This window comes from Tauraco erythrolophus, chromosome 7 (assembly GCF_009769465.1).
Source record: "Tauraco erythrolophus isolate bTauEry1 chromosome 7, bTauEry1.pri, whole genome shotgun sequence".
In the NCBI taxonomy this organism is placed as follows: domain Eukaryota; kingdom Metazoa; phylum Chordata; class Aves; order Musophagiformes; family Musophagidae; genus Tauraco; species Tauraco erythrolophus.
This window is the reverse complement of record NC_141471.1, coordinates 3100490-3120264: the sequence shown is the minus strand read 5'-3', so window position 1 is coordinate 3120264 and position 19775 is coordinate 3100490. Positions and strand designations below refer to the sequence as shown.

Genomic DNA, 19775 nt, shown 5'->3' with positions numbered 1-19775 from the left:
TCCGTGCAAGAGCCCCAGTGGCACAGTCTCTGAACATCTTGTCATTAATAAATCCATCTTCTCCACGTCTTGCTGACCGAGAGAGGGTCTGAGGCAGAACAGAAGTAAAGAGGCGACAACGGTGGGCTTCAAACTCACAGATTAAGACATCCAAACACAGCTATCTTCTTGTGAGTCGAGGGTCTCTTATTAAGGTCTACTGAGATTCAACAACCTCATGTCAAAGTCTAGAGCTGCAGCAGGACAACTTGCCTGGCCTTGAGCTGATGTTTCAGAAAGGCTGAGGTCTCCAGCAGGTCTTGTGTTCTGCTTGCATGCCCGTGGATGTCTAGGAAGCCCCAGAGGGCCTCAAATGCCATCAAAAGGTCCAGGTCCAGCTCTTCTCATGGAGCTCATGAAGAAGCAAATTAGTTTTGACAGACATGGATGAGCAGAGTAGCTATAATTATTTAAACCTATGGCAAAACTTACACATAAATCTGTTTTTTTTTATCTCCCTTACTATGGACCCTTTGGGCTGGCTGGCACTCAGCGATGGCACAGATTTAATTAACGATTTAATGAAGTCTTTGCAAAGATATTAGCCACTCTTCTTGGTTTATTTAGAGCCACATAACCCCTTACCCTGGCATGGATATACTTATAAAAGTGCTTTGTGCCATGATGGTTATCTACATAAGTGGGACGAGGGAGGGAGCTATACTGGTACGAAGCCCTTTTGCACTGGTGAGGTTCCAGCAGCATCTGCGAGGTACTGATATAGCAGGGAAATAATCACAAGCTGTTTTCGGAGCTCACATCATAAGCCCTTCTGCTGTGCTGCTCATCTGTGACGGGGTCAGACGACAAACATTGATCTTTGAACTGAGTCGAGTTTCAGAAACATTCCTCTGCTCCCAGACCTCTGGGGCTGGACAACCCCGTCCTCCTCTCTCCTTTCCCTCTGCATTAGCTCTGCACTTTCCCAAGTTTAATCCTGCGTTGTCGTGCTACCGGCTGGGATTTTTCCCCTTCTGCCTTTAATCTCCCTTGAGCTCTGGCTTGTTTTCCTTTTCGCTGTGCTGCTCGGCATCTGCTCCCACCCGAGGTTCGCTTCCACATTCCCCATGTCACGATGTGCTGCTGCTAAAATGGCAGCTACAGCCCATCCCTTCCCAGATCTGCTCTCGACTGATCAGTGGCTCTGTGGCTTCTCCCACATTTGTGGTCCACCCAGGGAAAGACCACCATGCCGGTCCCAAACCTGCTCTGGGGTCTTCATCAGCTTCAGTGGCTTTGCACAGCGGCTGGACCGGCTCCAAGGTTTGGAGAAGCAGTCCTGGAGTCACCATCTCCTTGGTGCACTGTGTCATTTAGGCTCCCTACAGCCATGGGAAAGACAGGTATCTCTGAGAGCTGGCTCACTGCACCTCAGTTAGACACTTCCCTGAGATGAGAGTACTCCAGTGATGTCCATCTGTCCCCATTCACTCTAGAGAGAGTTTAAATCATTAATTCAGGCCAGACACCTGTAACTGTTCCCAGTGACTCCTAACACCAACAGTGCTGGGATGATCTCCTCACCATGGCTTATGGCAACACCTAGAAGTGTGATCCCCCTGCCTTATATTTCCACCATTTTTTGCTATAAGGTCAATACAGCAGCATCCATCCTAAGTCCTGTCATCAAAACAGATGTAGATGATCACATATATGGCCCAGGCTGAACACACAGTCTGTCCCCTAAGTGTTAACCCTGACCTCAAATGCTCTGTGAACCTCCCTGGCTCCTGAGCACGGGTGCATTCATCTCAAATAAGACTGATTCCTCCCCAGATAAGTTTCTACCACAGCCTGGTGGGACAGAGGGTTGACCTGGTGGGCTCAAACCCTCTGAACAGATCTGCACCATGGGGAGGCTCACATGGCACTAATGGGGAGACCTGAGGTGCTCTCAGAGCCACTGTGCACCTCTCCTGAACCCTCCTGGGGCTGGGCGTGAAAAGCCAGCAGTGCTGGAAGTGTTCAAGGCCAGCTTGGATGGGGTTTTGAGCAATCTGATCTAATGGAAGGTGTCCTTGCCCATGGCAGGGGGATTGGAACTAGATGATCTTTAAGGTCCCTTCCAACCCAAACCGTTCTATGATTCCATGCTTTTGCATCTGAGATCCACAAGCTTCAGATCCTCTCATCCACTGAGTATTTGGTGTTCAGATTTCTTTTCCTTCTTACATTTTAGGTTACGTGCTTCCACTCTGGATGTCAAGCAGAGTATTTTTTCCTCACCTGTGTGTCTTCCCTCATTCCTGGTTTTCATTTGTTCACTCTGGTTGGTCATTGCCATTATGCTCAGGGAAGTCAATAGGATTTTTTGAGGGGCTTGGTCTGAGCCTTGCTGGACTGGAGATCCAAGGCCACATCTGATTGCTACAGGAGACTTATTCTCTGATGATAGCAGTGGAATTTGAGGCAATCATCGATTCTGAGCTCTCAGCAACAATGATCTCTTGTGGAGGCTTTGATCACAGCAGACTTGTTCCATCCATTTTCCATTTGCTGGGTACAAAGTGTCACCACTAAGGTAAGCTGGTCTCCAAACAATTATCAGTCAAGCCCAAAGGAATTTAGCATCTAAAAGCAGATGAGACGGCACGTGTGGATGCGATAAGGGTGAGCAGTGACCATAGCTACCATTGGGTACCTCTGCAAACACAGGAATGGGCAAATCATCTCTCCCAGGGTACTCCCCTGAGAGTGCCAGCTGCTGTGTAATAGACAGCACAGCCCTGAATGAGGTGGGCTGGTCCAAGATAGCCCTCAGCTAGTTGGCCCCAGGTCTAATGGGATGATCACTAGTGATTTCCAATGACTGATGGACTAAGTCAGTTAAGTGTGTCTCTAAGTGGGCAATAGTCTCTCCACAAGATGGGAATTGGTGCGGATACACGGAAAGCATCCCAAGGGGATGCGATGCAGCAGGATCACTCCCTCCCATGTGAAGTTTTAGAACAAGAAAGGTGAAAGCAGGAGTTAGAGCCTTGTCAGGCTGAACACGAAAGTGTCCAGCGTAGGGCTGTTAATTTGGATTTGCAGTTGCAATAAATAATTGTTTTTCTCAGCTTCTCAGGCAAGCTTTACGAAGAGGCAGGTAATAACCAGATCAGATGAGACACCCTTCTCCAGGAGAGAGATGAGCAGTTGATAAACCCTGATCCATGGAGGCACAGGCTGAGGATCTTCTGCACAATGCTGAACAGAAAGACATGGTTGAGATAGCACCACTTGGGCACCCCTGGCCCACCAGACCCCCTGGGCTTCTAACAGCAGTGATAAACGGGGAGATAACTTCAGGCAAAGGAGGGGCAAAGCCCACATTCTCCCATGAACCATCTCTCTAACGAATCACTCAGTTGATGACTAAGATTAGCTCCTTCTGGCAGCTGCAGAAGATGCAGCTGCTGGGTAAATTTAGATCCTTAGTGAATGGGTTATTTTTTTCTCCCAGAGTATCCAAGTCAGGAGGGCAGTGCAGAGTCACTGAGCTTTGCCATGTGAGTCACCCACTTTGACAGCGGGAGGTGGGTGACTCTTGTTTGTCCTTCCAGACAGCCAGGGACCTGAACTGAGCCACCCACAGAGCCAGAGCCCTTGGTCTCAGCAGCTCAAGGTGGCTTCAGCTGTGCAAGGACACCCATAAGGAGGTGAAGAGCTGAATTTTACGTTGGGAGGAAGCACATCATGTCATAGCTGTTTTGGTGATGAGTAAATTTGAAATAATGGAGATGCCAAGAAACATCTATGAAAGGTCCTGCAGCAGATCTGTGCTAAAAAGAGATGTGCCTGGTAGCTGAAGGGGTTTTGGGGATGTGACTAGAGATGCCACCAAGGCACAATACCTGCTGCTACTTCCAGCACTTTGGGTTGGGCTCCCAGAAATAAAATCTACATGGATGAAAGTTTGATGGCAGTAGGCTCGTGATGTTTCACCAGGATGGAGGTGGAGTCAAAATAAAGGTGAATATGAATCAAGCTGCAGCCAAACCTCCAATCTGGTGATGCCGCTACAGTGGGTTTCTATCAAACTCAACAATGTCTTACCTTGTGTCACGATTAGGGGTGGGAGGTGAGGACTTGCAAACAGATCCTTGTGTCTCTCAGCTCTGATGGCAGCGCGTTACCCAGGGCATCACCTGCATTACAGCGGCATAACGGGTGCCACAGATTTCCAACGTTTATTTACTACATAAATAAACAACACTTATCAGGAACTTCACAAATTACTTTGGCAGAGCTGAAAGCTGTCTGGGAACCAATCCTGTTTCATCCACAGGGAAGCCAGAACACACCAGCACCAAGCGTCTCAACGCACGTCACAGAGTGGTCCAGATTCTGCCCTCACCAAACATCAACACGACTCAGACATAAGGCCACCGAAAGTTGCTCTAAAGTGCAGGACAGACAGAGCTATTTTTCGATGATTAACCCATCTTTTCCCCAAGGCACCACGTTTCACACACATACATTTATTCAACGCACTCACTATCCAGTGTCCCAAAGTCTGCTTCTCCAAGGAGTCCATCATGGGCTTCCCTCCTGCCAGAGTCCCAAATCACTGCCTTTCATTCAGGGTCTTTCTCCTTTGATTGTCCATATGTGTGTGCGCTCATTCAGCCGTGCAGTCACGGGCTTAGGCTGTGTGCACCGACGTCAGTTGAGTAAAGGGATGGGTGGATGGAGATGAGCAAGAGTTGGCTACAGCATCTTCTACTCCTCAGCCATTGGCAAGAATGCGAGCTTAAACCTTCGTCCATGGCACGTCAAAAATGCAAGTGGGATTCAGTTTGAGTCTCAGGACATGTATCATGGCAGGATGGTCATGGTGGCCACGTTGGTCTCAGACTCAGCAGCGGAGGGCCCTTTGGGTCTGAGTTGGGGTCTGGGGACCAAACAGTTGTGAGCCATGTGTTGTGTTTCTTTGGCATGCCAGCTCCCCAGATGACCTGTGCACAATGTGCAATGGCTGTGAAGCAGGTATGGCTCCCACGCTGTCATTAACTACGCCTGATGTTGGCACTAAATCACTTGGCACTGAAGGGACCTGCCTTGCAGGGGTCATAACAGCTATCACCGTGCTGCTGACAGCGATGTGACTCTTCGATGTGCCGTTCCTGGTCCTCCTACCCTTTGCTATAAAGACTGTACTATTTATTTGTTAGTCTCTTGGTAGGCATAGATTGTGCTGAGCCATTTCACAGTCCTTACTGCACAACCATTGACGCTGAACACTTGACAGTGGGCACTGACCATTTCTTGTAGTGAAAGAAACATGGGATGCTTTGGCTGGAAGCGACCTGGAGAAGGTCTGCTCAGAGCAGGCTCAGCTCCAGCTGATCTCTTTCTCATATCTGTTTGTCTGGCCCACCCTAAAGCCTCCAGCCATCGAACTTAGAGAGTCTCCTCCAGGAGACATGGGCTACAGGTCCTGCAGGAGAGCTGAGTGGTGGTGGACCAAGTATTACAGGAAGAAGGGAGTGAAACCTCTAGGCCTGTACAATGCCAGAGGGTCAGAAAAATGATGGGGATGGCTCTTGCTGGTATTAAAGAAATGTCCTGGGAGCCTACCTCAGCAGTCTGCCATGCATGGGGAGCCTGCGAGACACCCACTGTGTCTTACAGAAAATCTTTCCTGCAGCAAGGGGGTGACCTTCACCTTCCAGGTGACTTCTACACAGGTGAGCTACAGCAGTTTGATTGTCAGGAGTGCTTGGAGAGCCCCTGCCAGCGGCTGGCCTGGCAGCGGTGGCTGGAGGGGAGATAAGGCTTTGGGACAAGTCCACTGATGCCTCCCTCTACTCCACCTTTGCTTTGTCATACTTCTCCTCCTCAATGGCCAGGATGCGCTCACGCTCTTTGATAAGCTGCACTCCGCAGTATGTGATGAACCAGATGGACAAGGTGCTGACAGGGAAACCTAGAAGATGGAGAGAAACATGGTCATCTTGGTGTAGCTGCTTGCCCAGTGGGGCCGGCTCTTCTCCAGCACTGCTGCCTCAGATGGGTTTGGGAGGTCCCACAAGTTCATGATAGCCAACAACATTTCCCATTGTGGATCCAGCCCTACAGCTTCAGTGCAAGAAGACAGAAATTCCCAGGATTGGATTTTAGATCAACTGGTGCCTGAGTCCACCCACGATTAAGGTGGGAACATGCTGGAGTGGCTTTGAGCACTCCCCTACCTCCAAAACTTCTTCTGCCCTAAGCTCGGACTTGGTGGTTGACTTTCTGCCCATTCAATCTGTCCACATCCATTGTTTTTCAGCACTATGACCTTCTGGAAGCTTTGTGCCCCACTGATGCTGAGGATCAACCCCAGCTTTGTCCTGGTGGAGACACAGTGTCTTTCCAGGAAGCACGTCTTTGTCACCTAGGTAAGTGATTGAAAGCCAGGAGTTCTCCCTCCTCTTAGGAAGGGCCTGATGGCATTTGTAACCACGAGTCTGGTATCCACAGCAGAGGATCCTAAAACAGAACCTCTGACATGAATAACACAACCAGCAAAAGGCAGCTAGCTCAGCGGGCAGGCACTTCTGGCACACTGAGCCCAGAGCGTCACATTATCCATTTCCTGCGCCAGCCCTGTCCCAGAAAGAGCTGGAGGACATGGGCTGCCCATGGCTATTTATACCCTGTGCTGCTCCAGAAGACTTCAAAATAGTGTCACCATCCGCTGGTTAGAAATGTACGGATGAGACTGTTCATTAGGAGCCTGGGATGAGGATTTCTACCTGTCACTCTCAGGTTGACGCAGGAGCAACTGCTAAAGCAAAAGGAGATTAGGTAGGACCAGTAGACTCCTTTCTCCAGCAAGGAGACCATTTCACAGCTCACCTTGGTGGGGTGAATGTGACCTTTACGTTGCTGCAAGGAGTCTAAATTCCAGCTGTGCTAGGAGCTGTACGAGCACACCTGGAAGGCACCTCACACCCCACAGACCGCACACAAGAAGGATGTGAGCTGAGAGACAGCTTCATGCACCTCTTGAACAATAATTAAGCACATTGGGAGCAGCCACATAACAAGCCAACGGCCAGGCCGCCAAGAGGACTCAGAAGTCCCAGTCCTCATTTCCTCTAGCAGTGTCCCCCCCCATGAAGACAAGGGTGACTCAATGGGGAAGGCTGGTAGCATCTTACCCGTCAGAAGGAGTCTCTTGGTGACAAGCAGTGCAAACTCCAGGCTGTTGAGGGCTAGGATGTTGTAGAGGACGATGGCCCAGAAATTTGCCGCCCCAAAAACTGCCCTAATCCGCCGAGACATGGCCCCTGACATTTTGGCCTGTGGAGTGAAGAGGAGCAGAGAGTGAGGAAAAATAGGGCTGTAAGGAAAGGCGATGTAATGGTCCAACTCCAGCTGGGATCGCAGAGGGGTGGGTGAAAATGAGTGCCTGTGGCATGAAGAAACATAAGGACAAGGTAAAACATCTGCTCTGCTGCTGGACTTAAATGTTTTTGAGACTCTGGACTGGTGTTTCAAGGTCCTGTGGGTAGGGACAAGATGTTCTACACTTTCATGCTCATTGTAATGGTTGAATACTGCTTTCTTCATCTCTTGCCTTGGGTAAGCCATTCCTCGAGACGGAACGCTGTTGTATACCAGGATTATCATTAGCCCAACGTGCAAATCGCTCCCAGCTCCTGGTAGAAACCATTTCTTAGGAATTACAGAAAAAAAGAGAAAAAAGAGCTGAAAAGTAGTGACAGCAGCAGAGTGAAATTGTCACTGGCACGTAAGCCTCAGGAGCAGCTGCTGCGAGCGGAGCGGGGAAGCGGTTTGTAGCAATCTTGGTTAGAATGGTTAGAGTTGGAAGGGACCTCAAAGATCATCCAGTTCCAACCCCCCTGCCATGGGCAGGGACACCCTCCACTACACCAGGTTGCCCAAAGCCTCATCCAACCTGGCCTTGAACACTTCCAGGCATGGGGCATCTACAACTTCTCTGGGCAACCTGTGCCAGTGCCTCACCACCCTCTGAGTGAAAAATTTCTTCAAAGACCACGATGAATTCCCAGGCCAGCGAGTGCCGAGGACCGCGGTGCTGCGGGAAGGGGATTTCATCGCCTGCGAGTGCAATAATCTGATCAGAAGTTCGACGAGGAGAGCGAACGGGAGGATTGCTCTCCAAAGATTTTCTTCAGAAGAGGTCTTCACTGAACTGGTTTAGCACATTCAGACTTTAGGTTGGGCAAAACAAATAAGCAACAGAATAGTTTCCAGGATGGAGTTTCCTAAGTTTTTCTTTCAACGTGTCTCCAAGGCACCTTTGGACCCAAACAAAGACAGGGCATTAAGTTTTGAAGTGGTTGGAAAATAGTTCATTCTAGTACCTAAACATTCACTTTTATCAGAAATTGAATCAAAACCACTCAGAATGCCAAGATGTTTTGCAGAACACGAACAAATTATTTCCATATGGAAATGTATAAACATTTCCCCATGGACAGAGCTCAGATTTTGTGTCCATCTGTGGTACGCTGATGCCTCGTTGAGACTGCATTCCTGGTTCTCTTGGATCCCCATTTTCCATCTGAAGTCTCCACAGCCAACTTAAATTTCCCATGAAGCATCATAGACGTGGGTGGGAATTTGCTGTGGGTGGGTGACACTGTGCATAAAATTAAGGGATACAGAGCACCAGGTCTGTGCTTCCCTTGCACAGCTGAGTAGCTGAGCACAAGGATGCTAAAGGCCACAAGAAAGGGCTTCAGGTCTCCACTCAGGCCTGGACATGGAACTGCATGGAATCATCAAGGATGTTGCTCTTCAGTCTCAGCTGAAAATGGATCTGACTTGTATAAACAGGTTTGAGCTCTGTACAGTCATGGATGTTTTCCAGCAGCAGAGTTTGGCCCCAGACCCAGTGATCTTCCCCCCTCCACTTGCAGCCCAACTCCTCACCTCCAGTTTGGCAAAGGGTTCCTGTTGGAAGAACTTCTGCACCCAGAGCTCAAAGTTGAGGCCAAAGCAGTTGAAGACAGACCAGATGTAAACGATCTCACAGGGCCCCAGCCACAGGGTGGTGACGGCAAAGGTGGCGATGGTGGCCACAAGCTCCTTCATGATGTTGTCGTGGTTTTCTCCAATGTGGTCATACACATACCTAAAGGCCAAGGAAAGTGGTCAGTGCTCCTCATCATCAAGGAGACCCCTCTGGAGTCCCTTATCCCCTACTCGCCCACCACAAGCTTCTTACAGGCAGGTCAAGCCAGAGCACCCCAGTAAGAAGAGAAGGATGTTTTCACTGACGTGTTCTAACAATAAACTGATTTTAGCTGCAGCCCAACTGCTTGTGGTTTGTGTTCCTCACAAACCTATAGCTCCTTAAGGACAAAATACCACTCTTTCCCCCTCGTGTAGGTAAAGGGTTGTTAAAATGTGGGGATCTGTAGAGCTGCAGGCCATCTCATGCTTGCTGATGCATAGGATTTCAGCACAGAGGAGCCACCACCTTCGGTACAGGTTTGCTGGTGTGTACTCATGGCTGAAGAGAGCTGAAAGGCTGAAGGGAGATGTAGATGGAGCTCAGGCCACCCTTGTTAGCCAGGATATGGAAGACCTGGGCTCAATTCTCCTTTCCTCTTGGCGGAATATGAACCTGTCTCTTCCTCCCTTGAAGGAATACTAAACCCACCAGACTCAAAGGGTTTTCTGGGACAGGACTCTCTTATTCCCAACTTTGGGAGGGGCTGTTGCACTTTGTGGTGATTAATTCAATGGTCTTAGGGATAAACAGACCAAATATGACTTCATGCCATAGTGGGATTCACCCAGAAGAGAGGGCACCTCAGCTTTGGGATGAACAGCATTTAATGCTTCATTGCTATGTGATGAAAGGGAAGAACCTAAACAAGACTAGAGATGGTTGGTTAGACACTTACTTGCACAGCCAGTCATTAATCCCTCTGTCAAAGTGCCTAAAATGCAGATGATAAAAAGCACGTTAAAACACGTGGTGTAACGACACCCTCCCACGCAGCAGTCAGCCAGGGAAGGCACCCAGTCCCCTGGTGAGCTACTTCTTGAACCTTGTTCACAGCAGTTCTCCATGCTCCTTCCTTGAACAGGTCCTGCTACCGATGTGGCTGTAACTTATCTCATCCATTTCTTCCTGCCCGAGAATATTTCCCTGAGCTATGGACAAGTCTAGACTAGAGATGCAGTATAGACTGTTCAACGCAGGTAGTCTCCAACTTACAGGCCAGCTGCTTAGAAGCACAGCCCGGACCTTCTCCCCACCATGCACGTTTCATTCAGGTCAAACATGCTGTCTCTCTTCATCAATGTATGTGGGGTACTCACGTTTCTGCGAAGACGTAGAGCATGGTGATGCATTTCGGGGGCTGGGGTGGGTCCAAGTGGTCCAGTCTGGCAATAGTGTTGATGACCCCAAACATGACAGCTGCTTTCACCCAGTCATACACCAAATTGGAGTAGGCCAAGCCAGCTGGAGCAAAAATGAGAGTCAAACAGGTGAAGAGGAGAACAGAATGTACCACTTTCAGGACTTTAAGGGACATAGAATCATAGAACAGTTTGGGTTGGAAAGGACCTTAAAGATCATCTAGTTCCAACCTCCCTGCCATGGCCAGGGACACCCACTAGATCAGGATGCTCAAAGCCTCATCCAACCTGACCTTGAACACTTCCAGGGATGGGACATCTGCAACTTCTCTGGGCAACTTGTTGCAACATCATGTCCTGTGGAAGCATGTAGTCTGTTGCAACAAACGTTAACATCAAGAGGACAGTCTAACTCTACTTGGACCAGCAAAGTTTTTAAAACTAAGCATCTTTTAAAGCAGCTTGAACCAAAGGACAGTATCTTCTTGGGATATCTGGGAGCAAACTGTTTATTGGTCTGGTAGTTGAAGAAAGTCATATAGACCTGATTTCTTCCAGCACCAGATCTTTCCTCCCCTCTAAGACTTGTTAACCTACAAAAAACTCATCATGGTTCTCGATGCTGACCTCTGAGACTTTATTGAAACCTCCATCAAAACACCCCGACCTCATCTCCTTGTGACTGTAGATGTAAACATTGATGCTATGGCAGACCCAGGGCCAGAACCTCTGTCTCGGAGATGTGTCTGACACTGGAAGGTGATTCCTGCAGGAACAAACACTAAAGATTTCAAATTCCTATGCAAACAGAAGCTAAAATGCCCTATCTTGGTGGGATTCAGCTCACAGATTAAAGGCCACAGTCAGCAGAGCCTGCAGAGGAGCTCAGCTCCCTCTGGAGGAACACATGCTTGGTGAGTCCTCCCAGGTCTCTTAGGACACCCTAAAGTAATGTTAATGCCATTCTAGCTGCATTAGGATTTTCTCCTGGCTTCCAGCTGCCACTCTGCAGAGGCATGGGGCTTCTCTAGCCCCTCGTTTGCCCTGTGCCAGCCCCATGTGGATGTCAGACACTCTATGGCATCTCAAATGCTGCCATCAGACATGTATTTGGTCAGCTGAAATCCTCCATCCAGCTGAACGCCAGTGCTGCTACCACTACTCATTCCGGGAGTTTTGGCTTCTGGAGGTCCCTTGTCCAGCCCTGCTCAGAGCACAAGCAACATCAAATAGAGATCAGGTCACTCTGGACCTTGTCCATTTAAGTGTTGATTATCTCTGGTTTTGGAGAATCTCTATCCCCTCTGGGTCCCTATTTCAATGTTTGGCCACTTTAAGAAAAAAAAACCAAAAAAAACCCTTACTTGCAATCAGAATTTGTCTTGCTGCACCTTGTCCATTGTGTCCTGCTTCTTCCCTGCCAGCCTCCAAGAAGAGCCCACCTTCTCCACAACCCTCCGTTAGGCAGTTGAAGACAGCAGCTACAACTGTCCCGAGCTGCTGCCCTATGCCCTGGGGCCATTTCAGTGACTCACTAACACCAGCTTTGACACCCGGAATGGGTGGCCACCTGTGAAGGCATCTAAAGCACCAGATGTGTCTCTTGTGACAGCATGGGGCTGATTTTTTAGGTCCCGAGCTCCCTTCCAGTCCAGACAAAGGCAATGGGAATAGTTTGGTGCTCAGTCTCTTAAACCCTGAGCCAAACAATTTACTCCAGGATGCTATGAGGGTGTCAAACCAACATCATCTGACAGACCCCAGCTCTGCACACTATCAATGAGAAGAAGAGGGGCTTTACTCAAACCTGTCCAACACGGGGATTGCCAAGACCTCTCAATGGGGTTAGATGGAGATCTGAATCACTCACCACTGCCTTGAAGCTGAGTACAGATGTGGGTATGTCCCTGCACGGCCACTCACCCAAGGACCAGTCTGAGAGTCGGTTCATGAACTTCAGGTCAGAAGGAAGGGTGAGGATGTAGAAGAAGTGGAAGAAGATATCCACAGCAACGATGGCCCCCAAGTGGAGGAGGGCATGGATCCGGATGTTCCTCATCTCGTCGTCTTTGCGTCTCAGCTCTCGGGTGCTCACCTGCCGGGATGGCAAACCAGGAAAAGGCTGAACTGAGAGGCAGGATGGGCTGCGTGTTCCTTCATCCAGAGAAACACTCAAGGTCCGAATTCAACGCTGTCCTTTAGAAATCATACCATGGACTATGTGGCCCAAATCTCCACTGATTCAGGAAGACCCAAGGGACCAGCTCACGTGTACACATGCACAAGGAGGAAGACACGTACCACCCACAGCATCTCTCCAACACCCCCACCTCAGTGCTGAGCACAGCAGCAATGTGCCTCCTGGGTCTTAGCAAAGGCTGCTCCCATCACTGGGGTTTCCAGCAGAGCAGGAGCATGGTGTAACACAGCAGCAACAGATCTGGATGTATCTAAGGGACCTTAGGTGGGGTCAAATCCAACCAGGGAGATGAGGTTTATGCTCTTTCTGCAGGGACATGTTCAGAAAGTCAACTTTGCTTAAGGGCGGCCCCTTGCACAGGTCACTACAGGGGAGCAAACGCCCACACCCATCACATCTACAGGATGCCACAGCCTGTAGGGAAGGACATCTGCATGCCCAGGAGAGGCTGGGAACAGGGCTGCAATCCCACCTGACAGCTCTGCCAGGGCCAGATGCATAGGTCATTTGGGAGGAGGAGGAGGAAGAGGATGGCTGATGGTCTCTGAAGCTTCTGCTGCAGACACCTGCTATAAACAAGATGGAGAGCTGCTCCAGGAGCCATCCTGAATCGGTTGGGACCTGATTGATGGGATTTCATCTCTGCTGTGTCTTGTACAAACAGGGGCTGGGCTTTGCCTCCAGGAGCTGTCACATCTCCAGCTGTTGTGATATAAAAATCATCAGAGCAAGCTGTCAGGATTATGTCCTCGTAGACCGATGTCCTCGCTTCCCCGCACCGCTGTAGAAATTGCTGCTGTATTCCAAAATCCTCTTATGTTTATTACTTTGCCTTTATTCCCTGCGAGAGGTGGGAGCTCTCCCAACGTAATCCGCAGGCTGCTGCACCAGCCCCGTCGTCAAATCCAGATGATTGCCGAGAATTAAAGCCTTCGTCAGATTTTTTTTCTTGTCTGTTGTATGCCAAGTGCTTTAAGGACACAAAGAGGCTGCTGGACTCTGAGCTAGAGGACAACCAGAGGGAGGATGGGATCTGGCATGGAGACACGTCAGAGGGTGTGGAGCCCATGTTTCTATGGATGAGGCTTTGGGCAACCTGGTGTAGTGGAGGGTGTCCCTACCCATGGCAGGGGGGTTGGAACTAGATGATCTTTAAGGTCTCTTCCAACCCTAACCATTCTATGATTCTATGATTCCCACCCATCCTCACGTCTGTCCATGGTGGCAGCATCCTGCCACCATCTCTTTGGGATCAAGGATGTGTTCCCCACATTCCCAGAAGTTAAATAGTTCCCCTAATCCTAGGAAGGAAGATACTTTTCAGCTGGAATGGGGCTGGCCAAGCCCTGGTAGAGATGAGTTCCCACCACACACCGAGGTGCAAGGGCTCCACCAGGACATAGCACCAGCAGGAGCTGGAGAGACAGCTCCATTCCCTAACTGGGCCACAGATCCCACCCTGGGGAAGGGACTCCATCTGCCTGCCCCCATAGTTGCTGTTGGGTAATTATGAACTCACCTCTGCAATTAGCTGCAGATCCAGCCGTGCAGGGGGGAACTAGCCAGGAGATGGCAGTGGTGGCCAGGCCAAGACAGGACCCCTGGTCAGGCATGGGAAAGGGGTTGGGGACTGATTTCTCATGCCTTTGGGGTGAGGGTTCGAAGCAGCAGAGGGGAGAATTGCCCATGGAGTGTCTATAAATATCGTGGTTTGGGGCTGTGCAAAAGGAACAAGACCCTCCCGATCAAGCCTTGTAGGGGTGGTGGGAGTTCAGGTCCTGGAGACACCAGCAGTTCAATGCCCTGATTTACAGATACCTGGCTGCGGCGTTAGGAGAAGCCAGGGCTGCCCATCTCATAGGAAAGGCTGATGGAAACTGGGGAAGAGGAACATTGGGTGAGGAGGGCACCTCAAGGCACTGCATCCCCTCCAGAGGGGCTTGGACAGTGGGGCTGCTGGAGACATTCTTGCCTGGACTTCAGCCCAACACGTTAGACACAACTGGAAGGACGAAACCTCAGGATGAAACATTTCTCCCAGCAGCTGGAGGAGAAGATCCTGGCTGGGATCTGGTCATCCCTGGTGCTTGTCTGCTGAGAATGGTCTGGTGGTAGACTCAACGCACCATGAATGTCCTTCATGGGGGACACCAGAGCTGACCTTATGATCTCCAGGGTCAAATGCTGTAGAAGTCCTTTTAAACAGATCCTGCAAGACCCAAGGGATCTCAGCCCTGTACTCTCATCCTTTCAGCATACAGCATGAGGTTGTTAATGCCCAAGGTGAACAAATTAACAAGGAGTAGGACTTTGATTAGGGCTCATCCTGCTCACTGGAGGAAACAAGACCAGTGCAGACCCTCTCTTAGGCAACCACTAGCAGTCCAACATTGGAGAGAAGGTGCTGGGCTGGATGGGTCTTTGACCTCCTCCTCACTAGGGAGGCTCTGGCTGCTCTTCCCTGCTCTGGGCTGGTTTTTCTTCTGAATTCACAGATGTTTTTCCAAAACACTCTTGCACCCAGATGTCAATTGGGGTCCAAAAATTCCATGTAGCTGCTCTTCTTTAAAAGGAAACAAATAGGTGGTGGCAATCCTTTGCAGCGCCCTTGCTGACCAAGCAAGAAGTCCCTCCCTTAGCAAACAGTACCAGTTTGGTTTGATGACCGAGGTTGATTATTGTTGCAAAAGGACGTTGGGATGGGAAGAGTGAGGAGGAAGACCACACTGTTGTTTTCTTGATCTTTGGATGCAAAACAGTCCCAGAGTTCAGGTGATCCTAGCCTAGGCCTCTGCTGACGTTTTCCAGTGCTGTTCGGAGTCTGGTTTTCAAAAAGTTGTAGAATCATATGGTTTGAGTTTGCACTTTTGCTTGGCAAGCAATCAGATCATGAACATGATCATAGAATGGTTTGAGTTGGAGGAGACCTCAAAGATCATCTAGTTCCAACCCCCTGCCATGGGCAGGGACACCCTCCACTACACCAGGTTTCTCAAAGCCTCATCCAACCTGGCCTGGGAAACCTCCAGGAACGGGGCAGTCACAGCTCCTCAGGGTAACCTGTTCCAGTGTCTCATCACTCTCAGAGTGAAGAATTTCTTCCTTAGATCTACTCTAAATCTCTCCTCTTTCAATTTAAAGCCATTTCCTCTTGTCCCATCACTACACGCCCTTGTAAAAAGTCCCTCTCCAGCTTTCCTGTAGTCCCTTTAGGTACTGAAAGGCTGCTGGAAGATCTCGCCGGAGCCTTCTCTTCTCCAGGCTGAACAGCCCCAACTCTCTCAGCCTGTCTTCATAGGAGAATTGCTCCAGCCCTCGGATCATCTTCATGGCCCTCCTCTGGACCTGCTGCAACAGCTCCACGTCCTTCTGATGTTGGAGGCTCCAGGGTCCCCTTGGTTGTGTGTGATACAGGCAAAGACCTGAGGCACCAGAGTATTTCATGGGGAGCAGAGGAAGCCCCTGGTTGCTGAAACAGAGTCTTCCACCCAATCTTACTTATTTCTAGAGAAATAACTTCATCTTAAGAGACACAGATTATCTTCAGACATTCATCCTCCTTGGGTGAACCAGCTGGATGGAAACATGAGACTTCCCTTGCTCTCACAGCCACCATGATGCAGAGGTCCCATGGGTGGGTTCTCACCATGGCCTCCCAGCACCGCACCATGGGGCAGCACAGAGCTGCTGGGGTGACAGTGCATGGAAACCGAGGCACTGAGCAGTGCAGGTGCCCAGCGAGACAGACATGAGCTGAGCCCTCCCCTTCTCAGCCCAGCATGGTGTTTTCACCACAGCAATGTCTTCCCTCCTGTATTGATCCATGGAAATCCATGGAAAGCCAAAAAACCCAAAAGGGAAGGTTCAAAACCCATCAGTTTATGCCCCTCTCCCCCAAAATCACAGCATCTTTGTGCAGCCCAGAGTATGGTCACAAACTTTACGTGACCACAAGAAGCTCTACAACTATTTGCACCTTCACGGTGGCACAGAGTGGGTTTTTTTGTAGGCATTAAACCCAACCAAATAAATGCAAGGAGAGGACCACCTCCAGCCTAGCCTCAGGAGCACTCACCTGTGCATGGAACTGGTCAAACGTCATGACAGGCCCGAAGAAGAAGAAGGGGAGGTAGAAGTTGTACTTGAGGAGGTCGAAGATGGAGTAGATGCCCTCTTTCCTCTCAGAGCTCTCGAGGGCAAAGCTCATGCAGCGCATGATGGTGAAGCAGCTTCCTCCATAGAAGAGGACATCTTGAAGATCAAAAGCTCCTGTTACAAACCCGCTCTGGATGAAAAACAAAGAGTTACCGCCAGGGATGTGGTGACACTTCTGTGCTCCTGGTGACTTTGTGGAAGACATCACTCCCAGGGCAGTAGGCAAAGCCTCTAATTATGCTCCATACCCAATTGTCCCCGCAGCTAATGAGCCTTGCTGTTGGAAGGAGAAAACTGGGACTCAATTTCCTAGGTAGCTCCTGCATCCCAGAGGAGCTGGGAAGTGGTAGATCCTCCTGGCCATGTCTTCACCAAGCTGCTGAAGGCCACGGAGGCTTTGGTCTGGGTGGGAATGTCACACTGTCGCAGGGACATAACCCTCCCCAGGAGGTGAAGGAAAGCCAGCACAAGCCTGATGGAGGGCGGGATGCACTTCAGGAGATAAGCAGCAGGCAAGGACAGGCAGCTGTGTCCTTCAGAGGGACTGAAGAGCTTTCTAAGGTCCTTTCTGGGCTTTTCTCCACCCATCAGTAAGAGAAGTCTTAGCTGGGCAGAAACCTAAGAGGTAGGCACAGGCAGCACTGAACCCATCCTAGCACCATGTCATAAGTGGGGAAACTGAGGCACGGGGCAGGAACACATCTTGCCTGGTTGACAAGCTGTTGCCTGAGCAGCAAGGACTCAGGTGTCCTGAGCTCTGGCTCAGAATGAAGCCACCAAAACATGACATAGGCCCTGCATGATTATTCCTAAGCTCAGCGGCACAACAGTCCCCTCCCTCTCAATCCCTGTGGGAGCTCTGACACAGCCAGGAGGTTTGGGGATGCCCCAAAATCCCTCCTTGGAGATAAACCCAAGGAGAGGAACACAAGTGGGCTAGAAAAGGGGTAGATGGGTGTTCCAAGACAGCACCTACCTGCCAGGAGCTGAATGGTTCCACCTTGAAGGAGGCAAGACAGCAAAGCCCGGCCGCATAGCAGAGCCACTTCTGCTTGGCCATCGCAACGGAGTAGAGGACAAGGCAGTGGGAGAGGATGATCATCAGGTAGACGAGCCCCATGCTGCCCAGCACAGCAAGGATCCCATAGACCATGTACACCACAGCACGGTGCTGCGAGAAGAGAGCAGCCCTGACCCATGGTCAGCTTGGTGAAAGTGCCAGCCCTGCTCCCTCTATCCAAGAGCATCCCTCAAGCCCCCTCCAAGAGCATCCCTCACCCTGCCCCCCCTTCCAAGAGCATCCCTCACGTCCCCTCCACAGCTCCCAGATCACCCTAGTGCTTTCAAATCCATTCCACCACATCCCTGGCTCACCTGTGGCACCGTCATGGAGCAGATCTTGCCGAAGAGGACGTGTCCCGAGAGGGCGAAGATGATGACGTTCCTGAACGAGGTGAACCACATCACCCACTCGAAATCGGCCACGTCCTGCAGGAGCAGCACCAGTCACCTCACTGCCCTCAGCCCTCGCACCCCTACCCCAACACCCATCCAGAGGGGGAACCACACAACTTTCAAAGCCTTTTCTTCCTGTTTTCCACCCAAGGGCTCCTGAGCTCTTTAGCTTGGTCATAAAACCCCAGGGGAGACGCGCGGAGGTCGCTCGTCTCGCTGCGCACAAAGCACCTGCCGTGCCGCAGGGCTGATGTTTTCCTGACTACTTCCTTAGGGAGGAAAACACGAGTCACATGGACTTTGCAAAAGTGTCTCAGCAGCAGAAAAAACAGCTCTGCTTCACCAGTGGCCAGCACTGACCAGTGTCCCCAGTGGCTGGAAAAGCCCAAGTCCTTCCTCCACTTACCATCTTCCTGCCGAAGTAGTGCCAGCCCGGCTTTATCCCGTCCCGAAAGGCCTTTCTGTTCATGCTGTCTGCAAAAGAACCAGAGTTATGGGCAGAAAAACAGCTCCGGGCAAGAGATCCCGGGTTTTGGCAAGGCAGGGAGCCTTCCTCACCCTCATCAGGGCTCAAACACCCCCTCCCAAAAGTGCCTGATTCCCGCAGACAACCACAGGAGTCAGGAACCTCAATTATTTCTGCGTGACTTTCCAGCAAAAGCCTTTTTGCCGTGCTCATCCCAGGGACCCCTGGTTGATTCCATGCAATTTAAGATCATGGAATCATAGAATGGGTTGGGTTGGAAGGGACCTCAAAGATCATCCAGTTCCAACCCCCCTGTCAAAAAGCCCGTTTGTAGGGTTTTTGGGCTTCCAGACAGAAAAATTTAGGGACAAGCCCTACATAAGGCAGGGTGGTTGCCTGTTTCGGGCACTGGCTGGAGAGCTGCGACGTGCCACAGCCTCTTGCCCTGAGCCATGGAAATGGGGACAAGGGAACAACCAGGCAAAAAGGCAAAAACTCTTTTTGAACCTTGCAAAGGATTCCCAAGCTGTTCTCTGAAAAAAAAAAAAAAAAAAGCCAGGGATCTGCTGCTGGTATCGGCAGCTGTAAAGCAGCCACCTTACATCCATCCATCCTCCCTCCCTCCCAGGGTTGTCTCCAGAGGGATGCGATGGGCAGTGTTACCTCTAGACGCTTCGAAGATCCCACTGCCGCTGTACACCACGGCACACGTCACGGCGAGGGCGTAAAACCCCAGTTCGTAGCTGGGGAGCATCGTTTTAACCCCCATGGTGGTAGGCTACCGCCCCAGCTGGTGCAGGGGATCCAGATCTGGGAAAGGAGAGGGGGGGGGAAAAAAATTGAGAGGTGAGGGCTCAGCTGCCCTCCCACCCCTCTAACAGTCTAAACTGCTGGTCCTGAGCAGCTCTGCTTCGTGGGTTCCCTTGAAGGCTGGAAGGTGAAGAGAAGGAGAAGATGGTGTCAGCTGGGGCTGAACCCTGGGACACAACTCGCGTGTGTGTGGGGCAGGGGGACCAGGCTGCTGCTGAGTCCTGCTGCACCCCCTTCCCCCCCAGGAGCCGGGCTTTGGGGGCAGCTCAGCCAGGTGGCCCTAACACAGGGATCTTCCCAGCAAGTTGCATC

General features: G+C 50.6%; 1 protein-coding gene across 2 annotated transcripts; it reads right to left on the bottom strand.

Moving 5' to 3' along the window:
* Positions 1–5828: 5828 nt before the first annotated feature.
* HHATL (hedgehog acyltransferase like) lies at positions 5829–19422 on the bottom strand. 2 transcript variants are annotated; one of them, XM_086614759.1, is made up of 12 exons: positions 19317–19422; positions 18594–18661; positions 18107–18220; positions 17709–17903; positions 16649–16862; positions 13240–13255; positions 12301–12452; positions 10336–10480; positions 9915–9950; positions 8935–9136; positions 7173–7314; positions 5829–5950 (listed from the first exon to the last, which is right to left on the bottom strand). In XM_086614759.1, the coding sequence occupies exons 1-12, from the start codon at positions 19420–19422 to the stop codon at positions 5829–5831; spliced, it is 1512 nt and encodes a 503-aa protein (XP_086470885.1). The 2 variants fall into 2 exon arrangements, with proteins under 2 accessions (XP_086470885.1, XP_086470884.1); XM_086614758.1 differs by lacking the exon at positions 13240–13255 and having other exon boundaries at positions 12301–12472; positions 16653–16862.
* Between the last annotated feature and the right edge of the window lie 353 nt (positions 19423–19775).

Coding starts and splice junctions, on each gene's coding strand:
- HHATL (XM_086614759.1), bottom strand. CDS start 19,422: ATGGGGGTTAAAACGATGCTCCCCAGCTACGAACTGGGGTTTTACGCC. Junction 18,221..18,593: donor ACTACTTCGGCAGGAAGATG/GTAAGTGGAGGA, acceptor CTGCTCCTGCAG/GACGTGGCCGATTTCGAGTG. Junction 10,481..12,300: donor ACTCTCAGACTGGTCCTTGG/GTGAGTGGCCGT, acceptor TTTTTGCTCCAG/CTGGCTTGGCCTACTCCAAT.